At 35.6% G+C, this 24,451-nt stretch overlaps 1 protein-coding gene across 25 annotated transcripts in view; it reads left to right on the top strand.

Annotated features, from left to right (window-relative positions):
• Positions 1-24,451, top strand: part of phactr4a (phosphatase and actin regulator 4a) — an 87,380-nt gene that overhangs the window by 35,146 nt on the left and 27,783 nt on the right. For 8 of the 25 annotated variants that reach the window (XR_012394693.1, XR_012394689.1, XR_012394684.1 and 5 more), the window contains 3 exons: positions 17,171-17,335; positions 17,528-17,608; positions 19,307-20,197. Coding sequence is in view for 16 of the 25 variants with exons in the window: in XM_073931026.1 (XP_073787127.1) it covers positions 17,171-17,335; positions 17,528-17,608; positions 19,307-20,197 (1,137 nt within the window). In the remaining 9 variants the exon portion in view is untranslated. Of the gene's footprint in view, positions 1-1,559; positions 1,965-17,170; positions 17,336-17,527; positions 17,609-19,306; positions 20,198-24,451 lie in introns of those variants that run through there. The other 17 variants (XR_012394692.1, XR_012394686.1, XM_073931027.1 and 14 more) reach the window with 4 other exon arrangements.

Genomic DNA, 24,451 nt, shown 5'->3' with positions numbered 1-24,451 from the left:
GAGCTTGTGCTGAACGACCTAAGGGACCGTCGGAAAAGTGCTTTTTTTTTTTGTGTTTTTTTTTTTTTTGCTCCGCTCAACGCGTGCTCTCCCGGCTTAAGGCATATTGCGAGGGCTTGTGTGTGTGTGTGTGTGTGTGTGAGTGTGTGTGTGTGTGTGTGTGTGTGTGTGTGTGTGTGTGTGTGTGTTTGTTTGTTTGGCGCTGTCTATGTTTGTGTATGTGTGTGAATGAGAGACAGTGTGGTGCTGTGTGTCTGTGTTTATACAGACAGTTTGTTATAGCCTCCCCCCAAAATATAACACTGTGTATGAAAAGCATCGTCAATGCACCGTGATGCACCGAGATATCAAATTGAACCAAATCGATGGCATGAAAATTGTAACTGAACCGTAAGACCAGTATAGGTTCACACCTCTACCAAACAGGTATAAACACACATCGCGAATATAAAATAACATGATTAAAAGAATTTGTTACAATTGATCCATTACATGCATATTGTCTAGCGTTAACGGTATGTTGTAGCAAGAATGTAAACCATAGGAAATGCTGTTTGGCACTGTTAACTATTTAGCTAGAAATTCATATTTATCTATCAAATCGCTGTAAACAGCCACAGTCTTCAGCAGCGCTGCAGTGCCTCTCTATGCGTTCTACATCTCAAATAATGAACACGCAAAATACATGGGAACATTTCATGTTACTTACACATGCTTATATCCTGAATATACATGAAAGACACTTGTCTGATTTTATTTTAGAGAGCATGCTTGAGGTTCAGCTGTGTCCTCTTCATTTTATGTCTAATTCAGGCTCACACTGACATGGCTAACAGCTACTTTGACTGACTCTATACACAGCAGAGGCACAGCACATGCTGGTGATGTAGAGCCGATCCGTGAATCACAGTACATTATGTTAGCTGACCAATCAGAGCCTCTTGAGAGCTTGTTTTCGGGGCAACTAGGAAATATGACAGTCATTTTCATGTTGGCTGAGTAGAAGTATATAATTAAAGCAAGATATATGAAAAAATAAAGTGCTTTTTTTTTTTTTTGCAAATGAAGCATGAGAACAGATTGCTTTGCGTCTTATAAACAAAAAAAATACACTCTGGACCATCCCTTTAAAATCACTGAAGTCACTGTAAGTGTAAGGTTGCTTAATCTCATTGGACATTACTAAGCAATGAAAGCTAAGAAAAGCTATAATGACCACACTGCAGCACATCATTGCTTAATCTAAGCTCTCATCATCATAATTGCCTGGAATCCTTCCTCCCATTTTGGTTACGCCTGGGTGTTTAGCATCTATATTAATATCGTCAACGGTCTTCATTTCACTCCCACACGTAAATAATCAGCCTGTGCCGCCGCCTCAATATCACTCTCTACCCCTGCAATTCGAGACCTCTGTGATGTCACTTCCTGCCAGTCAAGGACTCCTCCTCGCCTCTACTCAGGTTGCAGCCTCTCTTGGGTTACACGGCACCATCTAATCCATTTTGGGAAATGACGGTGTGTAGCAACAGAGGTCAAGACCTTAGAGACCAGCTCCCACCTCATCAGAGTTAAACTTCAGCTCAGGGAAAAAAAAACACCACCATAGGGAAGGACTGGCATTCCAGCCAGCTGACATGCTTCAGACAGTCAGCGTATGTTATTTATGAAGTCAGGGCTGCGGAGAGGGAGGAACCTTCCACGAGTTGTTGACTGAGACCGGCTGAGCCACCAAAACACAAGTTGTGAAGTAAGAAGGAGGGACGAACGGGTGAACGCGAGCTCCACCATCTAGGATTACAGAGCGAGAGTACCTGCTCGCTGAAAATAGTGGATTTGTGTTTTGCCCTCCCTGCCGCGGGCCCCGGGACAGGCAGAGGACGGGGCACACGGGACGCGGGGCAAGATTATGGGACAGGGAGCAAGTACTCAGACTTTAAACCCAAACCTTGCCTATATTACAGGTGAGTTAGTTTTAATTTCAGAAAGTTTTTATGTTTCTAAGCCATGGCAGACAGGTTTTACTTTTTATTCAGGAGGTGATTGGAAGTTGTTGCACTGATGCCAACTGTACTTGTCTGAATGATAGCAGGTGTACAATTTTCATTCTCATAAAAGAAGGAGTTTAAAACAGGCATGGACAGGTGAATGTGTGCTGATGGAATGTGGCGATTGTGCAATCAGACATTCTCGTATTTCTGTCAAGCACACTTCCTTTCGGACTAGATCCTGCGGCTTTATTTGAGAACGTGGTCATCCTTTGTCGGATACATTATGTTACCGTATTGCTCGCTTTAATGGTGTACAATTATTTGTTTGGTGTAGCTATAAAGTAAAGGAGAAAACCTGTTTGTGCTGTCTGTTGATTGAAGCTGGCTCGAGTGCTTTGTTGTTGACATTGTTTTCCAGAAGTGTAAGTTGCAGTTTTGTGGGCAACATGCAGCCTTGCCCTTCCTTTTACTTTGTGCTATAAGAGAATATAAACAAATGGAAGCTGCGGGACTCATTCTTTAAGCTATTTATGTCTAAATTGGTTGATCCTGATGCATTGGTTTTAGAATGGATTTTGTTGAATTGGTTTTGTACAGATGTGTACTGATTAGTAGGCCCATACGGAATCTGCGCGTGCAGAATTCCGCAGATTTTCGGCAGAATTCTGCAGATTTTTAGCCCATCAATTATTCTGTTTATGTACTTGAGTAAATGTGTGTTAATCTAAATTTATTCAGTTTTTTAATTAATTACAATATTATTATTGACTAATATGAAAATGTTCATCTGATTTATGTACAATGCAGTTTGTAAAGTAGTATTTTCTGTCTTTTAGTAGATATATGAGAAACTTGCTTTGTTTACCAAATAAAGTGAATCTTTGGATTTGCAATTTAAACATTAAATAAAAGGTATTACTTTTTATTTCACATATTAAGGTTTTAGTTATGATGCTCCCAAAATAATTTAGCAGAAATCCACAGATTTTTACCAAAATTCTCAGCAGAAATAGCAAAAAACGTCCGCAGATTCCGTCTGGCCCTGCTGATTAGGCATGAAACGATAACTGTTTTCAAGGTATTCCGCGATTTGGAAAAGTCAAGGTTTTAATACCACCATTTTCTGCTTTACCATTCATATATATATATATATATATATATATATATATATATATATATATATATATATATATATATATATATATATATATATACACACTTTATTTTCAGCAGAAAATATATCCAAAGATGCCATTTTAAATTGTAAGGAAATCTGTGTTTTTGAAACTAATGAAGACATTAATAATACAATAACACTAATACTTAAACTGTAAGGTATTTTAGAATGACCAAAACAACATTTCAGATGGTTTACAACATGCTCAGCCTGCTGGTTTTTCCAATCGTGCACATTTTCATCATCACATGATCTTTTATAACAAAATCACATGAATCACATCCTTTTTTAATGTGGATATTGGAATTTGTTCGGTAAAAGTGTTTCCATCGTAGTTTATGCGCATCTTTTGTTATCGAATAAAAAAGTTTATTCTACTTAGCTGATATGTTTACTGCTCCAACATATTTTAAATGTCTTTTAAAAATAAAATGTATTGTGTTCAAAGGGGAAAAATGTTTTTGGTGTTTACCCAGACATTTAAAAAGATCATAGTTTAGAACAGTAATGACAACACCTGCGTATTTTCGATAGGTGGTTTAAATAGAACAGTACTGTTTTCTGCTGCTGTATAGTGTACAGTATATGTAGCGTATGGCATGCATATTTGGAATGTTTTATATCTCTAGTGCTTTTAAAATGTATGATAGACAATGTACAGCTTAGCGTAGATGAAGAAAAAGTGAATAAAAAGCCATAATATTTCAGATTGTGGAAAATTCCAGCAATCAGACAGGTAGCTGTCGTAATTCTGGTACAGTTTTATTTAAATTAAAATGGATTCAATTCAGTTTCATGCATATGTTACTGTAAATGATGCTCCACTGAAGAGCAGCTCCAACCAAGCCAACCAGAGGCAACAGTGGCAAGCAACTAAAATTCCACCTGTACACAGACGAAGTGTTGAACACACCTTGGGAGAAAAAATTTTTGGAAATGTTTTTAAAGGGATTGAAAAAAACAGGAGATCAAAATGACCAAGTTGATAAGATGACACCAAAACAGTTAAGCATGTGTATTGAGTTTGGGTAAAAAATTAACATTCTACTTTTTAAAATTTTTATTTTTTTATGTCTAATTGAATAATTGTGCTTGTGTTGAGCAGAAGAGACTTCATTTTAAAATCTTACATTTTTTATTATTTTAATTGTTTTATTTTTAAAATTTTTGTATTATTATATATGCTAACAGTTTTTTTTGTTCCACTGTGCTTTGAAAGGGTTAATTCACCTACAATTAAGATATACTGATTATTTACTCACCATCAAACCTTTTTCTTGAAAACAATAAAATATATCTTGAAGAAAGCTGAAAACTTGTTACAACTGACTTGCCATAGTATTTGTTTCTCCCATGAAGATCAATGATTACAGGTTTTCAGCTTTCTTCAACATATCTTCTTTTTTGTTCAACACAAGAAAGAAAATCAAAAGTTAGAAACTATTTTTCATTTTATTTTTTGGCTTAACTATCCCTTTAAACAAAAGCACTTACACATTTCTGTAAATGGAGTTTCAGGCACCTTCTGTTTACTCGTTGTGTTGTTTTAAGGTGTTGGCACGAATCTTCTGTTTGTTCCGTCAAACGACATCATGTACAAAACTAATCTTTGATCAGTCTTTGGGCTTGTTGAGTTCTCCCATTGACCTTCTATTTACACACACTGCACAGTGTCCTTGACATCCTCCGGCATTAGCATAGCTGTATATACACTCAGTGAGTTCAGGGTTGTCGACTCTGATCTGATTCTCACGTTTGTCACTGATATGAGAGGAATTTGCTGCCTTCCTGAAACAAAGAGCTCATTGAAGCTGAGGCGGCGCTTTATAGAAATGTTGATTGAAGTGTGTATGTGTGTGCTTTTGTGTGTCAGGGTAAAAAATCAGTGCTTGGGGTTGTTGAGTGTATATTTGACCTGTTGTCTGATTATGTGCACTTTGATTACTTTAGTATTCTGTTTAATCAAGGTTGAGCTGCAATGATAACAAGTCACTGTGGGCTTTTTATTCAAAACAACATGAAGCCAGTGATTTTCCAGTGCACTGAAGAAAAAAAAAATACACCTAAGAGCAATTTCACTCTGACAATGCAAGCACGTTTCTAAAATGATCTTCCTAAAAAGAAAGAGCCTATCAAGCCTAGTGAGAATGTAGGGACTGCGTTGAATATTTGCAGTTATTTTAGCCAAAATAGTAAATTAATGCTATGTGTAGAATGTTGTGAGTTGCCGTGTTCAAAAGCAAAAAACTAAAATCGACCAAGTATGATGTATATATATATATGTATGTATGTATGTATGTATGTATGTATGTATGTATGTATGTATGTATGTATGTATGTATGTATGCATGTATGCATGCATGTATGTATGTATGTATGTATGTATGTATACATATATATATGAGCAATTCCATGAAAATGTCAACCTTGCCATGAAAAGAAAAATGTTTTCACCAAAATAGCGAAACCGTTTCTACATTTTTTGCGCAGGCAAGTGTTTTACAGTACTTTAAAAATACTTAAAAATGTCTCTGTCAATGTTTTCAAACTATTATATTTGATTTTCCAAAGTCACACAAATGGCAATTTCACATCCGTCACATCCATAATGAAAAAGTGTCACATCCATAACAAAGCTTTTCCCTCAAAAATGCAAAAATGTCAAAATAAAATAAAATCAATCAGTTTTGTTCTATAAAGAGCCAACTCTTATCCTTTTGTTGAGCATTATTTATCTTGGGTTGTGCAGTTTAATTCACAGAATTTCTACGAAATATGTTGTATACTGTAAACTCACAACTTTTTTTGTCACATCCATAACGCTTGTTTATTTTCCTCATTTAAAGTATAAAAATGTTCACAGATTGAATTTTTTTGATCCCATAACTCTGTGGTTAGTTGTTTTGGAAAATATAAACAGATGATTCAATATAATGTTAACGTATACTCTCTCTGCGAATTTATGTTTTGAATTTTTACTGCAAATGTCACATCCATAACGCTGGAATCAGCCATATATATTATATATGTGTGTGTGTATTTATATTAAATATTTATCTACTTGTAAGAGATTTTTGAATGAGAGGTGCATTACTTGATTTTAAAATAATAGAAGGAAACACACACTATCTACTATCTATGATTAGTTATAGGGCCAGGCGGAATCTGCGGAAGTTTTTTGATATTTCTGCAGAGACTTTTGGTAAAAATCTGTGGATTTCTGCTAAATTATTTTGGGAGTATCATAACTAAAGCCTTAATATGTTAAATCAAATATAATATATTTTTAACTTTTATTTAACGTTTAAAATGCAAATCAAATTAGATTCACTTTATTTGGTAAACAAAGCTTTCTCAAAGTCTCTCAAATAATATATCTACTAATATTACTATACGAACTGCATTGTACATAAATCAGATGAACATTTTTACATTAGTCAATAATATTACTGTAATTAATAAAAATATACTTAATAAATATAGAATTACACAAAATTACTCAAGTAAATAAACAGAATTAATGATGGGCAAAAAGTCTGCGGAAATCTGCGGAATTCTGCGCACGCAGATTCCGTGTGGGCCTATTTGAACATCATAGTTAAACAACTGAAATTAATACACACATTGATCAGATGGAAAATAGTTGGACTTGATAAATATTTTAATCCTCAAGTTTACATTAGAATTGTGTCCTCAATCAGGTGGATTCTGAATGATCCAACTAATTTTTTGTTTCCACATTATGAATTGCTTCCCTCTGGTAAAAGTCCCTAAGTGTAGGTTGAACCGAAATGAGAAATACTTTGTACCAGTTTTTAGTGGATTTATAAAACGAGTTTATCTTAATTAGCATTATAATTATTGTAATTACTGTATTTTGTATTGTGTTTATTGGTTGTTTTTATGTCTGCAAATTGGTTGTTTTTATGTTTTCAAATGTCTGCAGCAATATGGTGATGCTCATGACAAATTTCCTATCAGGGACAATAAAGTTGAACGAAAGAACAAACTAACGAACTTAACAATGTTAAATTTTTTATATTAAAATTAGAAAATGAGGCATATCTCTTCTAAAAAAAAAAAAAGTGCATTTCTTACATCTTTTGTAAACAAATATTTTAATGTAAATAATAATATTATTATAATGTAAAAAATGTTGTCTCTGGTGTAGATTCCAGTCATCGTCATTGTTGCGACGTGTAGTACAATTTTTTTAAAAGGTACATGAGTATGCGCATGAAGACCATATCCATGCATTCGACGCAGAATATAAAGTAGCCCTAACAGAGAAGGGTCGGTAGGAAAGTAATTGTCCTGGAAAATTTTGATCGATTATAGGTTCTGAATGTCTTATTACTTATTCGATTAATTGCCCAGCCCTGAACTGAGGTGGGCTTTTCATCGTAATATAATGAAGTGTGCTAGTATTTGTTCATACCTTTCAAAAGTAGTTGTTTTGAAGTAATTAAGGGACTACTTTTTAACACTATCCTTGTTATGACCTAAAGCTGAATTATACAAGTGGACTCGACAATTCTTAAACATTCGTGCCAATGTGCTCGCTCCTCTTCCGTGGCTCGCGGCGCCACCCACACATGGCAATGCTACCAAGCCGACCAATCACAGAGCTTGTTTTAAATGTCATTGTGACATGTTACATTAATTGAATAGTGTGCATTAGGGTATATCCGTCTGTAAAATCTAGATGGCTGATGGCAATAATTTTTTGTAACACTGTATAACAATAATTGATATTTTAACATTACTGTGAGGGTTGGGGTGGGATAGATGTTAATAAAATACAGTTTAACGGGTAATTTAATAAATAATATGACTAATACTCTGTATAATTACTTTTTACATTACTCTGATTGTTGGGTTTTGGGTTAGGGGATAGATGATAATAAATTACAATTGATATATAATTTAATAAATAATTCTCATTAACTTCCAGCTACAGCTGTATCCCTTCAACTGTATGCGACTGTGCAAAGGCTGCATAGCCCTAAACCAAACCTAATTCTAGCCTATTCCGAATCCTAACAAAATATGTTGGCAATTAGTACTACTCAATACTTGTAGTATGGTTAGTTACTTGCTAAAACAGACACTGAAAAAGGAAAGCTGTAACTGAAATTAAAATACTTCTATACAAGGGCTAAATTGATGAAAAGTGACAGTATTTCAAAAATATTTCTATTTAGACTCGTAAAAGATTTACAATTTGTTCAAAAACAATTAAAAGCAACTGGTGCAATCCTTGATGAAATATTGAAATATTTTTTGAATACCAAATCAGACACCTTTTATTTTAACTTATTATTCGTTTAGGGCGAGGCAGTGGCGCAGTAAGTAGTGCTGTCGCCTCACAGCAAGAAAGTCGCTGGTTCGAGCCTCGGCTCAGTTGGCGTTTCTGTGTGGAGTTTGGATGTTCTCCCTGCGTTTGCGTGGGTTTCCTCCGGGTGCTCCGGTTTCTCCCACAGTCCAAAGACATGCGGTACAGGTGAATTGGGTAGGCTAAATTGTCCATAGTGTGTGTGTGTGAATGTTTCCCAGAGATGGGTTGCGGCTGGAAGGGCATCCGCTGCGTAAAAACCTGCTGGATAAGTTGGCGGTTCATTCCGCTGTGGTGACCCTGGATTAATAAAGGGACTAAGCTGACAAGACAATTAATTAATGAATTATTAATCTATTTGACATATTTGCGCAGTTATTATGCATATGTTATTGTGCTGTTTTTTTTTTCATGTGTAAAGTGTTTTCATTGGCAAATCCTATTTAAGCAAAGTGAACTAGATCTGTGTACTGTCAAACACTTGCCAAATCAGTTAAGAGCATCTAGGCCAATGAAGCTGCCAAAACCCATAAACATTGCAGAGCGCCCCGTGTGTCATACACAACTTGCCTTGTCTTGTTTCTCCAGACCTGTTTAACGGTCTCTCTCTTTTTCTCTCTCCCATAATTTGTTATGTTTGCTATCACAATTTGCCCAGTGAATAAAAACAGCCTTTTCCCCTATATGCTTCAATATTTTAACATTTCTTTAAGCAATGATGATTTTGCAGTGCAAGTTCTTATTAACCTTGAACAATAGCACTAAATTTGATTGCTCTCCGAAGAGAAATTAATTCAATTAAATGCATTTTTTGAAAGTTATACATTAACTAAATTTATTTTATTATATTTGTATTTTAATTCTTATTTTGTGTTAATTTACAGGAGGTGTTAGGGTTACTTAAGTTTTGCATTTTTTTTATATATTTTTTTAAAGTTTTTTTTTTTTAACTAAAGAAATATGTTGTCAAATTTTAAAAACACCATATCACAATTTACTAAAGTATAGGAACAATTAATAATGTCTCCAAATAAATGCATATGCATAAACTATTTTATTTATTTTTATCTATTTTTATAACAATTAATAATTTCCCAATTAATATAACTGAATAAAATTTTTTTTAATTTATTTATTTATTGTTATTTTGCTTAATATGATTCTGGCCTTAATATTAGGAATTCTACCAAAGCATATGTCCTTGTGTCCCATACTTTTTGTCGCATGTCTGTTTATGTTTATGTTTAGCTTTTCTTGATTCCTTTATTTGATCCCTCATTGTTTCCTTTGCTCTAGTTTTCCTGCCTCTAGTTAGTCTCCTTATCTGCTAATTAGTACACACCTGTTCTGTTTCTCCTGGATTATGTTCCTCCATATACATACAGTTGACCCAATGTCTTATTTTGTTCCTTGTCCAGTGTGCTTTATTTACTTATGCAGTCTCTATTCTTACTAGTCGCCTACTTTTTTTGTTATTAAGACTTTTGATCTTACTTATTTTTTGCACACTACTAGATGATCGTAGTGGTAGATCGTAGCTGATAGTATAGACTAGGGACTATTATTTTGCCTCACAAAACTATATTTATGTCAATTAGACATAGGCCGGTATAAGATTCTGATGGTATGATAACCTTGGATAAAAATATTTTCAATAGTTTCATGGTATCACGGTATAATGATTATTGATTTAATATATATATAATATATATATATTATATATATAATATATATATATATATATATTAGGGGTGTAACGATACACCAAAGGCACGGTTCGGTTCGGTTCACGGTTTTGGAGCCACGGTTCGGTTCGGTACGGTTCGGTTTCTGTTTGCTGTGGGGTTAAAGTTGATGTCATGTTAACAGCAATGCTAAGGGACAATTCACTTAATAACAAGAACATCTTAACTTTTTCTTTATTAACTTTGTCATCGCATTTTTAGTACAGTCAGGATACCCGAGTAAACAACTAGAAATAAATAAATACCTCCAATATAGACTAGTCAGAAAAAAAACTATTCTCTTTAGTGCAGCCATCTTAACTAAGTAAACTAAAATTAAATAAATAACTGCAGTGTAGACTTGTGAAAGATCTTCTTCAAAAACACCATGATATCCACATTCTCCGATGAGAGGCTTGATCTCTGTGCTGACACAGACGCTCATTTTTGATTATATGGTTTCATTTAGAGAGAGGTTTCCGTTTAAATTAATGAAAAATATACATATAATGTGTTTGTAAAGTGTTTTTTCATGACATATTCACCAGTAAAATGCATTGCGGTTGTGTCTGAAACTAATGTTAGGGTTGTAACCGGCTGTATGTTTGCCTCCCGATCTCTCTCTCTCTCTCTCCCGCTCCCTCTATGCCGGTCATTTATGTAGGTCCGCCTTCATGACAGCTGCTGCCTGTCATTTCTGTAGGTCCGCCTTTTTGACAGCTGATTGGTCAGGAGACCGATCTATCATCATTTGGCGACGCAGCGCGGGAATGTAAAAAGCAATTCAGGAAGAGCGGGAGAGAGAGCACTTTTTCCTTTGATCTCGTTTTTCGTGTATTTTTCTGACATGATTATGATTTTCGTTGTTTTTGCTTAACTTTCGTTTGGGTAAAATTATTTTGCATTACTTTTGCCCACTTTAAGATATTTTGTGAGGTTTGTACATTTTTATTTCAATTGATTTGTATATTATCCGCTCCTTCCCGACAATATAGCTGCATCTCCTCAAGTTCAGTCTTAGTGTAAGGTGGATAGGGAAAATGTCATATGATTTCCATTTTGCAAACACGTAGAAAATGTATTGTTAAAGACATCAGGTAAGAGGTGAAGGTCATCTTTGTTTATTTTATTCAGTATAGGGAAGAATGCGGCGCTCGGCGCTGAAGACCATTTTATTCTTTTCATCAGTTTTAGCGAGGTAAGAGGGGTTATTCATGAGTTAGAATTGTTTATTATTGTCTTCACTATCAACCCCTTGCTCGAGTTTAACTAATTTTTGTTTGATACTTTTGTTTGACTTTCTTACTTTATTACATTATTTTTATTAGTGTAAATATTTATCTTTTTTGTATATTTGGCCGTTATTCTGGTTTTACTTTTGTACATTAAATCACTTTTGTTGGCAGTTCTGTTGCTTACACCCTCACATTGTGAAATTACCACACTTTTTAAATGTTTTTCCTTATAAGTAAGTTTCGTGAAACAGTTGAGACAGACAGGCGTGCGCTTTGTCTACGACACGAATTCTATTCCTGTACTCAACTGGAAAACCAAAATGTTTCCACACAGATGACTTAAATGTGTCTGGGGGATCTGCAATCTCAGTGCTATGTGGAGCAGCCATCCTGCGTCCAGTAGTAACGAGTGTGATGCTTACTCAAGTCACATGACATGACATGCACTAAAATACTAACTTTAGAATATAATATTTAGAACAAATCCTCATCATTACTAAAACAATTTAATCAAATATGATATTAAAGATGTGTTTAAATTGGTTCAATTAGTTAGAGACAAGTGACGTCAACCTCAACAATGGGCAGCAGGGGGCGTGAGAGTACCGCGGTACGCCACGAGAGTTTCGCGATACGTATCGTGGTTGGTGTATCGCGATATTTCGGTTCGGTTTTAAAATCGTTACACCCCTAATATATATATATATATATATATATTAAACGTCTGAGTAAAAAGCAAAAAAAAAAAGTAAAACTCACACACATATATATATATATATATATATATATATATATATATATATATATATATATATATATATATATATATATTTTTTTTTTTTTTTAAAGATATTTCATATTTTGGAGCAGTAAACATATTAGGCTAAATAATGCAAATGAATCATTGACTTCTGCTCTCATTTGTTTTAAAAAAATTATTTACAATTTAAAATTTCATCTTTGGATATATTTTCTGCTGGAGATATCGTTGTCCTGAAAAAACTTTTTTAAAATGTAAAAAAAACATTTACACATACCTTAGGAACAGTATTACAGAAAATGTTGGCAGTTTTAAAACCTCGTACCATGCCTAATATATACCATGTTAATGCTAACTTTTATCTGAATTTAAACTGTGAATGTTGAATGCTGTGTTTATGAAATCGATACAAATTAGACATTACGTTTTGCTTGCATGTTTTGCTTACAGCAGTAAAATGAAAAATAAATAAATAAATAATCAGTCACATACTCATTAAAAAAATGTGATTTTGAAAATTCTAAAATATAGAATAGCCTATTTGCTAGTCAAAAATAAGTCTAGTTGACCATGGGACTTCAAAATCAAGAGAAATTTGTTGAACTAAATGGGAGTTTTAATAATTCATTTAAAGTCAGTTTGCTAAATGCCTACATACATTTTTTTTTGTGTGTAATTAGTGTTTGTATTTTTCTTTTTGTACTTTTAATAAGGGTAATCGGGAAAATAAATCTTGTTTTTCGTTTTTAATCTTTTGAATTCTTCTGCATTTAAAAGGAATTATTGCAAGACTCTTTAGTTGTGCTTTCGTACAATCAGTATTTAAATGTATTGCAAGTTAAAATGTTGCCAGTGTTATTAGTTGAAAGTGGCAAAGAGGTCTTATTGTATGAAAAGAGTATTAAAAGTGGCTTTAAAAGTATTGAATTAAACTCTCTGATTCTTGTATATACCCTGTTAAAATTCCTTTGGGATGTTTTGAAATATCATCAAACTGTATTGGTGGCTTGATTAGGTCTAGTTCTGGTATTACGTTTAACTGGGACTTATCTTTGCACAGTACATGATGGCATGTGTACAATGAGCTCATACAGTACATTGCTTGTTTGAGTAAGAGTTTCAGTGTCCCTTTAACTGTGCTTATTCTCCACCCACTGTTGTAACTAGCAAGTGACTCATTAGCTTTTGAAATGGTTGTAATTATGTTAATACATGGCAACATATTACACTGTCATTACATAATTGTTTAGGGAATTATAGTTACTGTGGTAAGCAAATACAAGTCTTATCACAGGAAAGTAGTTTTACTTTATTTTCAACTGAGAACGTGTAGCAGTGCAATGAGTGTCATGTTACTCAGGGTTTCTGTGTGAGTCATAAGCCAGGCCTGTGTGCGATTACTACTTTCACGTGTAACATCCCATTGCAATGAACACAGTGTAGTTGCTGACTGTCATCATTAAGACCATTTTGATTTGTTAAATTTAATGTAGTGTAAATTTTATGTAGTGTATTTTATGTAGTTATGTAGTGTAAATTTTGTTAATTTTAATGTAATGTAAAAAGTACAAAAGGTTTAACAGAACAAGACAATATTCACAGTATGTTTGATAATATTTTTTTCTTCTGGAGAAAGTCTTATTTGTTTTATTTCAGCTAGAAAAAAAAAGCAGTTTTAATTTTTATGAACCAATTTAAGGACAAAATTATCAGCCCCTTTAAGCAGTTTTTTTTTCTGACTGTCTTCAGAACAGTCGTTGTACAATAACTTGCCTAATTACTCTAACCTGCCTAGTTAACCTAATCTACCTAGTTAAGTCTTTAAATGTCACTTTAAGCTGTATATAAGTATTTTAATATCTATTAACATAATATTTACTCTCATTATGGCAAAGATAAAATAGATGAGTTATAAGAAATTAGTTAATAAAACTATTATGACTAGAAATATGTTGAAAAAATCTCTTTGTTAAACAGAAATTGAGGCCTTATAATCAATTACAAAAAGTTAAAAAATGATGCATCTTGATCTCAGTATTAGCACACTATTTTATAAATTAAATATGTGGTATTCTGATATAGCAAGAGGGAAAAATAAATTTAAACTTGGTTGTTAATTGCAACTGGCTTTTAATTTATTTAAAAACTGTTAGTCTTAAACAAATTGTATCTAAGAACAAATAACTTAAAAATATATAAAAATAAATAAAATCATAAGCGTAAGGCTGCATATATTTAGCAATATAAGCATACAGTGCCCTTGTTATAGCTTTAGCTTAGGGTTTAGACTGATTCTTCTCACTCAGGGATCTCTAAACTAATAGGCGGGCTAATGACATGTACAAAGAGAGAATGTCAATCAAAGTGTTTCTCAGACTGTTTTTATGAAGTTTATATAAATACTAATAATTTTAACATTAGAGGCTGGCTATATTCATACACTGTTGCCACACAATCTTTCATAAAAAGGATTTCAGCATAGGAAGTCCCTTTGAAGATTAACATACTGTTAATACTAACAACTGAAACCTTTATTTTAATACACAGGGTTATTTTAATGGTGTGTTGCATGCATCGAGCCTATATGTTTTGCTGTACGAAAACATTTATATAAAGCATTTGTAAGCTGAGAGAAATGCAGACAAGAGTGTTGAGTTTCTGCTGTGACTTGACACGAATCTTTAAAATGATAAAACCTGAAGCATACAAATTTGCAGCATTAACTGTGAAATAGCCACTGTAATCTCTGGATAAATTAACAAAGTTAAACTGTGATGGGACAGAATAGAATGCAGTGGCTCATAACCACCATAGTAACACACCAACAAACTGATCAAAGTTGCCGTAATGCACCTGCGCTGAGTGAGCGGCTAATGAGGCGCGGACATATGAGAGATAGTCATGCAGCCAGCAGGTATACATGGGAAATACACATTTCAGTCAGATACCAATCCAAACACTCATATCCCTTTCAAATACATACATACAGACAATTGATCGAAAATCCGATTTCGATATTGGCTTTTAACCATTATGAAAAACCAAATGATTTTAACTTCGATTGATAATAGTTTTGAAAAATCATGATTGCAATTATGACCAAAATAATTATGATTATGATTTTTCCCATAATCGAGCAGCCCTAACATATATAATATATATATAGTCCTTTTATTATTCTGCTGTCAACACAGTGGAGTGAACCGCCAACTTATCCAGCATATGTTTTACGCAGCGCATGCCCTTCCAGCTGCAACCCATCACTGGGAAACATCCATAGACACTCATTCACACACATATACTACGGATAATTTAGCTTACCCAATTTACCCTATACCACGTCTTTGGATTGTGGGGGAAACCGGAACACCCGAAGGAAACCCACACAAACACGGGGAGAACATGCAAACTCCACACAGAAATGCCAATATTGGGCATAGATGCATTTTTTATCTAGATTAATCTCACTGTAATCTTGGAATTAATCTAGATTAAAATGGCTCCTTTGAATTCTGCCGAAGGCATTCAGAATATGTGTGCTACCCAAATAATAAGTCTTTGAGAATGGGTTTCTCAAGTCAGGTGCCACTTTAGACCAGGGGCTCATCTATTGTGTCCAAAATGCATCACAAACTGTTTGAGAAACTATTCTAGTATAATAATTGGTTATGAAAATAAATTGTAAAAACTTGTAGGGCGAAGCAGTGGCGCAGTAGGTAGTGCTGTTGCCTCGCAGCAAGAAGGTCACTAGGTCGCTGGTTCGAACCTCGGCTGAGTTGGCGTTTCTGTGCAGAGTTTGCATGTTCTCCCTGCGTTCGCGTGGGTTTCCTTCGGGTGCTCCGGTTTCCCCCACAGTTCAAAGACATGCGGTACAGGTGAATTGGGTAGGCTAAATTGTTCGTATTGAATAAGTGTTTGTGTGAATGTGTGTGTGGATGTTTCCCAGAGATGGGTTGTAGCTGGAAGGGCATCCGCTGCGTAAAAACTTGCTGGATAAGTTGGCGGTTCCTTCCACTGTGGCGACCCAGGATCAAATAAGGGAATAAGCCGACAAGAAAATGAATGAATGAATGAAGATGTACTTGTATTTACTTACTGTTTATTCAGTTAAACATGAATTTTGAACTGTAGGCCTAGATAAGCACCAAACAGCGATTTTTGATCACCTTAATTTGGCTAAAGTCATAACTGAACTAAACAGAAATGGAATTAAGACATGTGGAGTATGCATTTATTAGTGTAATCATTGAAGTAAACAGCAATCAAACTATTGCCGTCATGTAGGACTTTTTTTTTTTTTTTTTTTTTTACATATTTTCCGATAAGATCCACACATGCGGCTGTCAGTAAAGGACTGCACACACACACAGACACACACATTGCGATATGCAGAAGTTTTTTTTATTTTTTATTTTATTTGGCATGCGTTATTACTTTCCATAACACTCTCACCAGTCCTTACTCCTTATTTGCGTCTAATACCCCAGTTTGTCATGGGACATGAATGAAAAGTTTGTGAGTTAAAGTGAAACTGCCGAACTGCAGTAAAAGTATGGCATCCTGCTGATTTAATTCAGAAGGGCACTTTTTTGTCAGATGGCTCACCGGTCAGGTAAACATCCGCGCTAAAATATCAAGGTGAAAGTCAGCATAGCTTGCCCAGAACAGACCAAGCTCCCAACCCAGTTGTTTATTGCTCTGTCATAACTATGGCTAAGGAGAATCGCTGAGATACTATGTCTGAAAAGATGCCGCCTGTCAGTGACAAGTTTTCATTTGTAGTTCCTCATCAAGTGTTCCGCATGTTCTGCTGTTTCTTGCTGCTCTGTTAAGCAGTCATGCATAATTAAAAAATCTAATAATCTGTGATGCAGTTATGTGCAATAAAATGTGAAAATGAGACCCCTATTGGTCTGGAACCAACTTTTTTCATTCTTCTCCTCCTCAGATGATGAAGTCGATCATAGTATGCCAGAGAGTGATGGAGCAAATCCAGGAGCTGGAAACCCTTCCGCAAAGAGCAAGGGCAAGTTCCCCAGCCTGGGCAAGATCTTCAAACCCTGGAAGTGGAGGAAGAAGAAAACCAGTGACAAATTTAAGGAAACATCAGAAGGTGCTTGCTTGTTAAGGTTTTTTTTTTTTTTTTTTTTGGACTAATAATCCACTTTGATCAATGTAATCTCTAATGTAATGTCAGCATTACATAATAAATAATTTTCATATTATATTTGATTGCTTCATATTTAATTTGCAAAGCCAGTGGTTTGAGAGATGAATTGTCTCTGCTCTCTTTTTAAATGATTAGTCTTGGAAAGAAAGATGTCGGTGAGGAAGCCCAGGGAGGAGCTGATAGAGAGAGGGTTACTGAAGGACATCCCAGAGAATGGTATGTCCACCTGCATGGCAGAGTGCATGTTACGCTGAAGGGAGTAAATTGCATATAAATTAAGAATTTTCAAAAATGTATACATAAATAGTTTTTTTTTTTTTTTTGATTGTCTATAGTCAGTGGAATAAAGTACAAATACTTATTACTGCACCACAGCGTACTACTGTTTCTGAGAACTTTACAAAGTTAGTTGAGTACATTTTTAGTACTGTATATAGAGCAGGCATGGAACAGTATAAGATTCTGACGGTATGATAACCTTTAATAAAAATTTTCACAGTATCATGGTATTGTGCTCACTGCTGTAAAATATATATATTTTTAAAAATCTGATTAAAAACAATAACTTTATTCCTCTGAAAATAATACATTTTTAAAATATTTATAGTATTTTGGAGCAGTAAACATGTCAGGCCAAATACTTCAAATTATTTATTGACTGCTCTCTTTTTTTTTTTTTTTTGTTTCAACAACACAGATTTCTTTACAATTTAAAATGGCATATTTGGATATATTTTCTGCTGAAGATACTGTTGTCCTAAAAAAATTAATTAATTAAAATGTAAAAAAAAAATAATATATATATATCTATTTTTTTTTTTACACATACTTTAGGAACAGTAGTCAGAATATCTTGGCGGTTTTAAAACCTTGACTTTTCCAAACAGCGGTATAGTTTGAAAAATGGTTATCGTCCGATTCCTAATTTAGAGTTGGATATCGTTTAGGGTTATTTGGAAAACCATACATTATATTTGAATTGAATTGTTTTAATATGTTTCTTTTCATCATTTGTTTGTTAGCCTGAATGAAAGATTTGCATTATGTGCACGTCGGACAGTTCATCAAGGATCTACGCTAAAATAAAAATTGCTAAATTTTGCTATCTATAATCCCTAATAATAACTTTTATAGTCTAGTAGTCCCATAACATTCTGACAGTCGATGACACTCGAATACCCTTTCAAAAAAATACTGACTGGGAATGAGCTTTTTACAGTGTTTGGTATAACACTAATGCTGTTTTCTTGTGCTTACATAGATGAATTTGGCCAGGGTGTAAATGCACAGTACTGTTATGAACTTATTGCCTCATTATATCGTCATGATAGCATGATACTGTTGCCTTCAGTGATGTCCTGAAAATAAATGCCAAAAAAAAACAACTGGAATAACTACAGCAGTAGCCATCTCATATGAAGCAAGAGCTCGCGATGACATATAATGACGTGTGCAGTTGTTGGAGTGGTGTCTCATTTCTTAGGGGTGCAAATTGAAGCCCTTTCCCTTCATACTCTGTTTCAAGGGCCAAGGGGAAGGGGTAGGAGTACAAAAATAAAATTGGGATGGGGTCTTAATCACCGACTTGAATACACAGATGCTTTTTAAATGCAGGAAACATGGCCAGAGTGGAAGTATTAAATGTGTCCAAGAATTGTTACATGCAAAGATGCCTACAGTATGATGATGCGAAATACTTTTTTGCACGCAATGATACATTTACTTAAGCATAATTTGTTTCCGCTCGTTCCACCACTGTCAAAAATATCCAGTCATTACAAAATGTGAGCAATGTATCTCACAAGTCTTCATTACTTCATTGTTCAGTTGTTTCAGTAAATGTACCTCTTGTGGTATCCATTTCTGTGTTCTATTGTCTTGAGTCTCATACTCCATTACCCATATCTGTTTCAGAGAGCAATGATGTTAATCACAAAGCTCCTCCAGTAAAGAATGGCCACACTGGTCCAGTGCCTGGTGACCGCAAATCTGATTCAGGGTCTGAAGTCAAGGCTCCGTCTTCACGGCCACAGGGAGAAGATCAGAGGAATAGCTGTGCACCTGAAGCGGAACGCCGCAGCCGAGTGCCCTCTGATGTTAGTCGCAACCGACAACCCCTAGATGTTGATGCTCAAACGCGGATTCCAACTGAACCAGACCGACGTAGCCGCCTGGAGTCAGATTATGAGAAACGAACAGGATCATTACCATTAGATAGACCAGGACAGGAGGATGGACGATACCGGCGAGAGGAAAGAGAAGAGAAAGCGAATCGGGAAAAGGAACGACGGGACAGAAAGGATGACAGAGATGTAAGGGGAGAACGCAGAGATGACCGAGACAAACATGACAAGAGGCCAGATAAAGAAAACTGGCAAGGAAGAGATGATCGTGAGAAGGAAAGGAGGAATGACAGAGAAAAGCGGGAGGAGAAAGACTGGAGAGACAACAGGGACAGGAAACAGCCACGAGACAGAAAAGAAGAACACGAAAGGCGGGATGAACCAGAGAGAGTAGATGATCGAGAGCGAAAAGAACAAATCGAAAGGAGGGAAGAGAGAGATAAAAGAGAGGAACGCGATAGACGCGAGGAAAAAGGAAGAAGGGATGTCAGGAGACCAGAACCTGCAAAACAAGTATCTGATGGGAAATTAACACGGCCGCAGTCAGAAATGGACATGAGGCCTGTTCTTTCAAAGAGCATATCTGATAATGGACTGAAGGTCCGGCCGGTGTCAGAGGCCCTCCAGAGCAGCACACTGCTACGATACACATCTGGAGAGGAAGAAACAAGAACACGAAAAGGTAAAACATCCATTCACTTCATAAAACACTTTGAGGATTACTATGGACTACATTAATATTAGTTTAGACCCAGGAAACTTACAAAGTAGGGCTGGGCAGAAACCAAAAAATCTGGATGCACTTGGCTGAAAACCAAATAAAAACCGTTTTGTTGTAATTATTTATTATTTTAATAAATAATATAAATTAATTTTGAAAGTCTTTTAAGTCAGTTCCTTAAATTGAGGTCAAGTCAATAAAAAGTAAAGTAAAAAGTAAAGTTTTAGAGTCAAGAGTCTAGAGGTGTCATTTAACCAGCATTGTCATGTGCAGTGGCACTATTACAAGCAGTAGCAAAAGGTTTTTAGCTGACTTTTCTTTTCTGGTGAGCATGCGTAGTACAATCAAATACTATCATGCCCACAAAGCTCATGTTTTTTTTTCATTTTTTACTTTTAGCTGAAAACCCAAAATACCATTTTCAGCCAATAATTTTCAATGACTGAACATTTAGTACATCCCCTATTATGGCCCGTTTCCACTGATTGGTATGGTATGGTGCGGCTTTATCAGGCTTGCGTTTCCACTACCAAAGGGGTACCAATAGCCGCATTTCCACTGTCGGGCCATTGCGAGCCAGGGCTTTTATCGCGCCAGGCCAATCGCCCAGGAGGTTAAGCAGTCAGGCTGAAATCATGTCGCGTTTCCACTGTCGGGCTAGTAGCTCGCAGTGCGTCACGCAATCCCCGCCCCCACAACGTCCCCCGAATCAAACGTCACACAACCCACACACTTCAGCGGGAATCAGGCAGATAAAGCACACCATCACATCATCATGAAACAATTCAAATAAAGACAACCGAAACAAACAAATGACACGTTAATGTACAGCAGTACATTGTATGTCTATACACACATACCTGTTTGTTCTCATTCATCATATTCATTTACTTAACAACTGACTGTTGGCATCCAAATCGAGTGGTCTTGACACTAACGAAGACAGAAAAAAAGGTCGCCTAGTTTCTGCTTTGACTCACCCCAAAAATGCTTCATGATGAACTTCATTTATTTAACAAAACATTTCGTTAAAAAGAAAGAAAAGCAATAGACTTTTTAAAAAATAACTATTGTCTTGTATCAAAAATAAACACGGTAATCTGTCGTGGCTAAACATCTCCCGGATCACCAGTTAACTGCACTTAAATGGAGAGTTCATCTCCCATTAAAGCAAATTGTAAAAAAAGGTAATTAAACCATTTTAACAAAAATGAAAGCAAATAAAACCGTAAGCAAATGAAAGCAGGTGAAACATACTGTGTGTGATAATAAAAGGATGATCACATGCACACGGTTAACTTTAGGCAATTTAATAATCTGTTCAAAGTGAAAGCAACCGGTGCTGCTTATAAAAAGACACATTTTGAGCTCTTAAAAGCTTCAGGACTGTGGAGGCATGTTCATCACTTTTTGTCTAGTTTATTTGAAAGAGAACTGATGGCAGTTGCGTTTTCAGAACCTGTTCCAGACACGGTTGCTTCACGATTCGGGAGCGCGCGCACGCATTTTAAGAAGTCGCGCGCATCACATCAGCTGTTAGCGCGAGTGATCATCATCTTCTTATTCGGTATTCATTTGCTTTCTTCTGCTCACGTGATAAATTTTTTACTTCTCGATTCTAAGACCACTTTTGCACGCATATTGGGTCATCCTTATATCGTCGACCCTGCTTTTAGGAAAATTACAATTTAAAAATTTATTTTTAACCAGCCAAAGTGGCTAGTGGAGGTGTCTGTCTAACCCATGTTAATGTAAAGCCCTGCTTATAAATGAAAACTTTATTATTTTATGCAACAGCCTTACATTTAAAAGGGAAACATAAGGGCGATCATAAGCAAAAAGACCCCTGCCTGTAAGGCTAAATGTTTCCCTTATTTATTTATTTTTTTGGTCCATGTACTCGTGTGCGATCGAAAAACTGTCCGCACTCTGCCTCTCCTTTCACTCCACCCCAAAGCCCCAGCTGGCCCTCTTTGGCCCAAGGTATTCGGCGGGCCGAAAAAGGCCAGCCTCTGGCCCCAAGAAAGCCCCGCTTTGGCCTGATTAGGCCCCAGAACTGACAGTGGAAACGCGACTGGCCTTGGCTCGCCCTGGCTCATTTGATTTAGGCGCGATAGTTGAAACGCGGCTAATGGTGCTTGAGGAAATGACAAACTAAAGCTGTAGGGGTCGTTCACATACCGTATGAGATGCACTTCTCACAAAACAGATGCTTTATACACATAAATACTTTAAATGTTCACTACTAACCTTTCTATGAACATGATTTGATTATAACTGCAGACCAATGATGCGAAATAGCCTACGGTAACATCTGGAGTTATATAAAATAAATAAATAAATGCACCATATATGAACATATACAGACCCGTACAGTCTCAGATATGTTACCAATTACAGACAAACTACACACAGCATACATTTAGTCCTTATTTGGGTGCGAAAACAACACACAATATATAGTCCACAGTTAGTGCAAACCTCTCATCTGTATCTTTAATCTTCACCAGCACATGTAACCTCTTGTTAGAAAGTATTTTCTGTCATTCCGAGTTCATAATAGTTCAAAAGGATGATTATAATAGTTAAACATGGCAGTTTGTTCATGTTTTAGGTTGCTGAAAGAATCATTTGCTCCTTTGTTTTTTTTTCCAGCTTCTTCTTAGTTTTTTCGTGCTTCACTCTCGCGTTTGTCAGTTTCAGAATCGGATCGCATGTCAGAAGCACTTTAATAATCACATGCACGTTATTATCATCAGCCCAAGAAGTCTGTTATTTCAAATATAGACATGCACACGAGCGATCGCTAGCTCTCTGAAGAAAGTGAGACCGCTCTTGCTTTTAGATGGCCTCGAAAAACAACAACAGAACCATGGCTCTTTATTATATGTATATATGATTACGGCGTAATGTCTCGGCTGTGTATTTAAAAATGATGGTTCCTTTGTTTTTATTCTCCTGCTTGTGCATGAGTTGGTGATATATTTCTGTAAACCAAAAGCCTTCAGCTGCGTGTCTGCGCCTTTTGTTACCCTTTTGTCATGCTATGTACCCTTTCAAAAGGGTACCCAAAAAGTGGGAGGGTACTGTTCGCTTTTTGGAACCTTTTGACAGTGGAATCGACCATAAAAGCGTACCGTACCGTACCGTACAATACCACTCAGTAGAAAGGGCCATTAGAAAGAATATAGGGCTACCCTGGAATAATATGTTTTTTCTTTTTTTTTCTTTTTTTTAATAAAAGTTTTTTATAAAGTTAGTTATGTCATGTTGCTCTAAGGATTTTGTAAACATTCAAAATACAACATAATCAAAGTGTATCTATAGTAAATAAAAGAGTATACCCTGTACAGAATATGAACAATAAAAGAAAGCAGCTGAAAGCAGCGCTACACAAAAAAAAAAAACCCGATGTGAACATTTATAGTCGGCATGGCAATGTAATACATTGGATGTGGTGCAAGACAACGAGGCATCAACAGTAATTCCATGTAAACAGTTGATTTGACTCTTTCACTCAGACATATTTAGTATAGACCTTGTTTGAATCCTATTCCAGCAGAGTTTAGTTTTGAAACTAATTAAAAAAGCTTAAACCATCCAATCACTCTAATCATCCAGTTAAGTTCAGCTTTAAAGTCCCCAAGAAATCAAAACTAACCATATGATTTTGTTGTGGTGGACAATTCATCTGTGCATGTCATTAGGAATAAAAAAAGTGTCTTTCTAATCTTTAACTAAAATCTGTAATAGCACTTCCTGTATTTTTCCGTTAATTTGTCAGATTACTTACATCTATATCAAATGGGCATGGCTAACATATTTAATCCGGCTGCTCCAACTGTCAGTTTTGACAACAAACTGAAATGGTGAGGAGGAGTCGTCTGTTAGATTTAAGGACTCTCCCCAAACCCTTTTCTCCATCTAACTGAATGAAATACCTACTTCACCTTATTAATTCCGCTCGCAGTAGAAAAACAAGCCACGCCCACTGTTGTGTCATTTAATATTGCGTTTTTCTAGGAACTGTGTCCTAATGCGAAAAAAATAATGGTCGCAGCTTCTGGTTCATGGGGACTTTAAAACTAATTAAACACATGAACCATCTAAGCAAGGTCTTTAGGATGTTGTGAAACACATAGTCAGCTGTGTTGGATGCAAACTCTGCTAGGAAGTGACCCATTAGAAAAAGGGCAGGACAGCACTGGAGTAGAC

The sequence above is a fragment of the Danio rerio genome, chromosome 19, assembly GCF_049306965.1.
Source record: "Danio rerio strain Tuebingen ecotype United States chromosome 19, GRCz12tu, whole genome shotgun sequence".
NCBI lineage: Eukaryota > Metazoa > Chordata > Actinopteri > Cypriniformes > Danionidae > Danio > Danio rerio.
The sequence above is the reverse complement of the archived record's forward strand: the minus strand, read 5'-3'. Positions and strand labels throughout refer to the sequence as shown.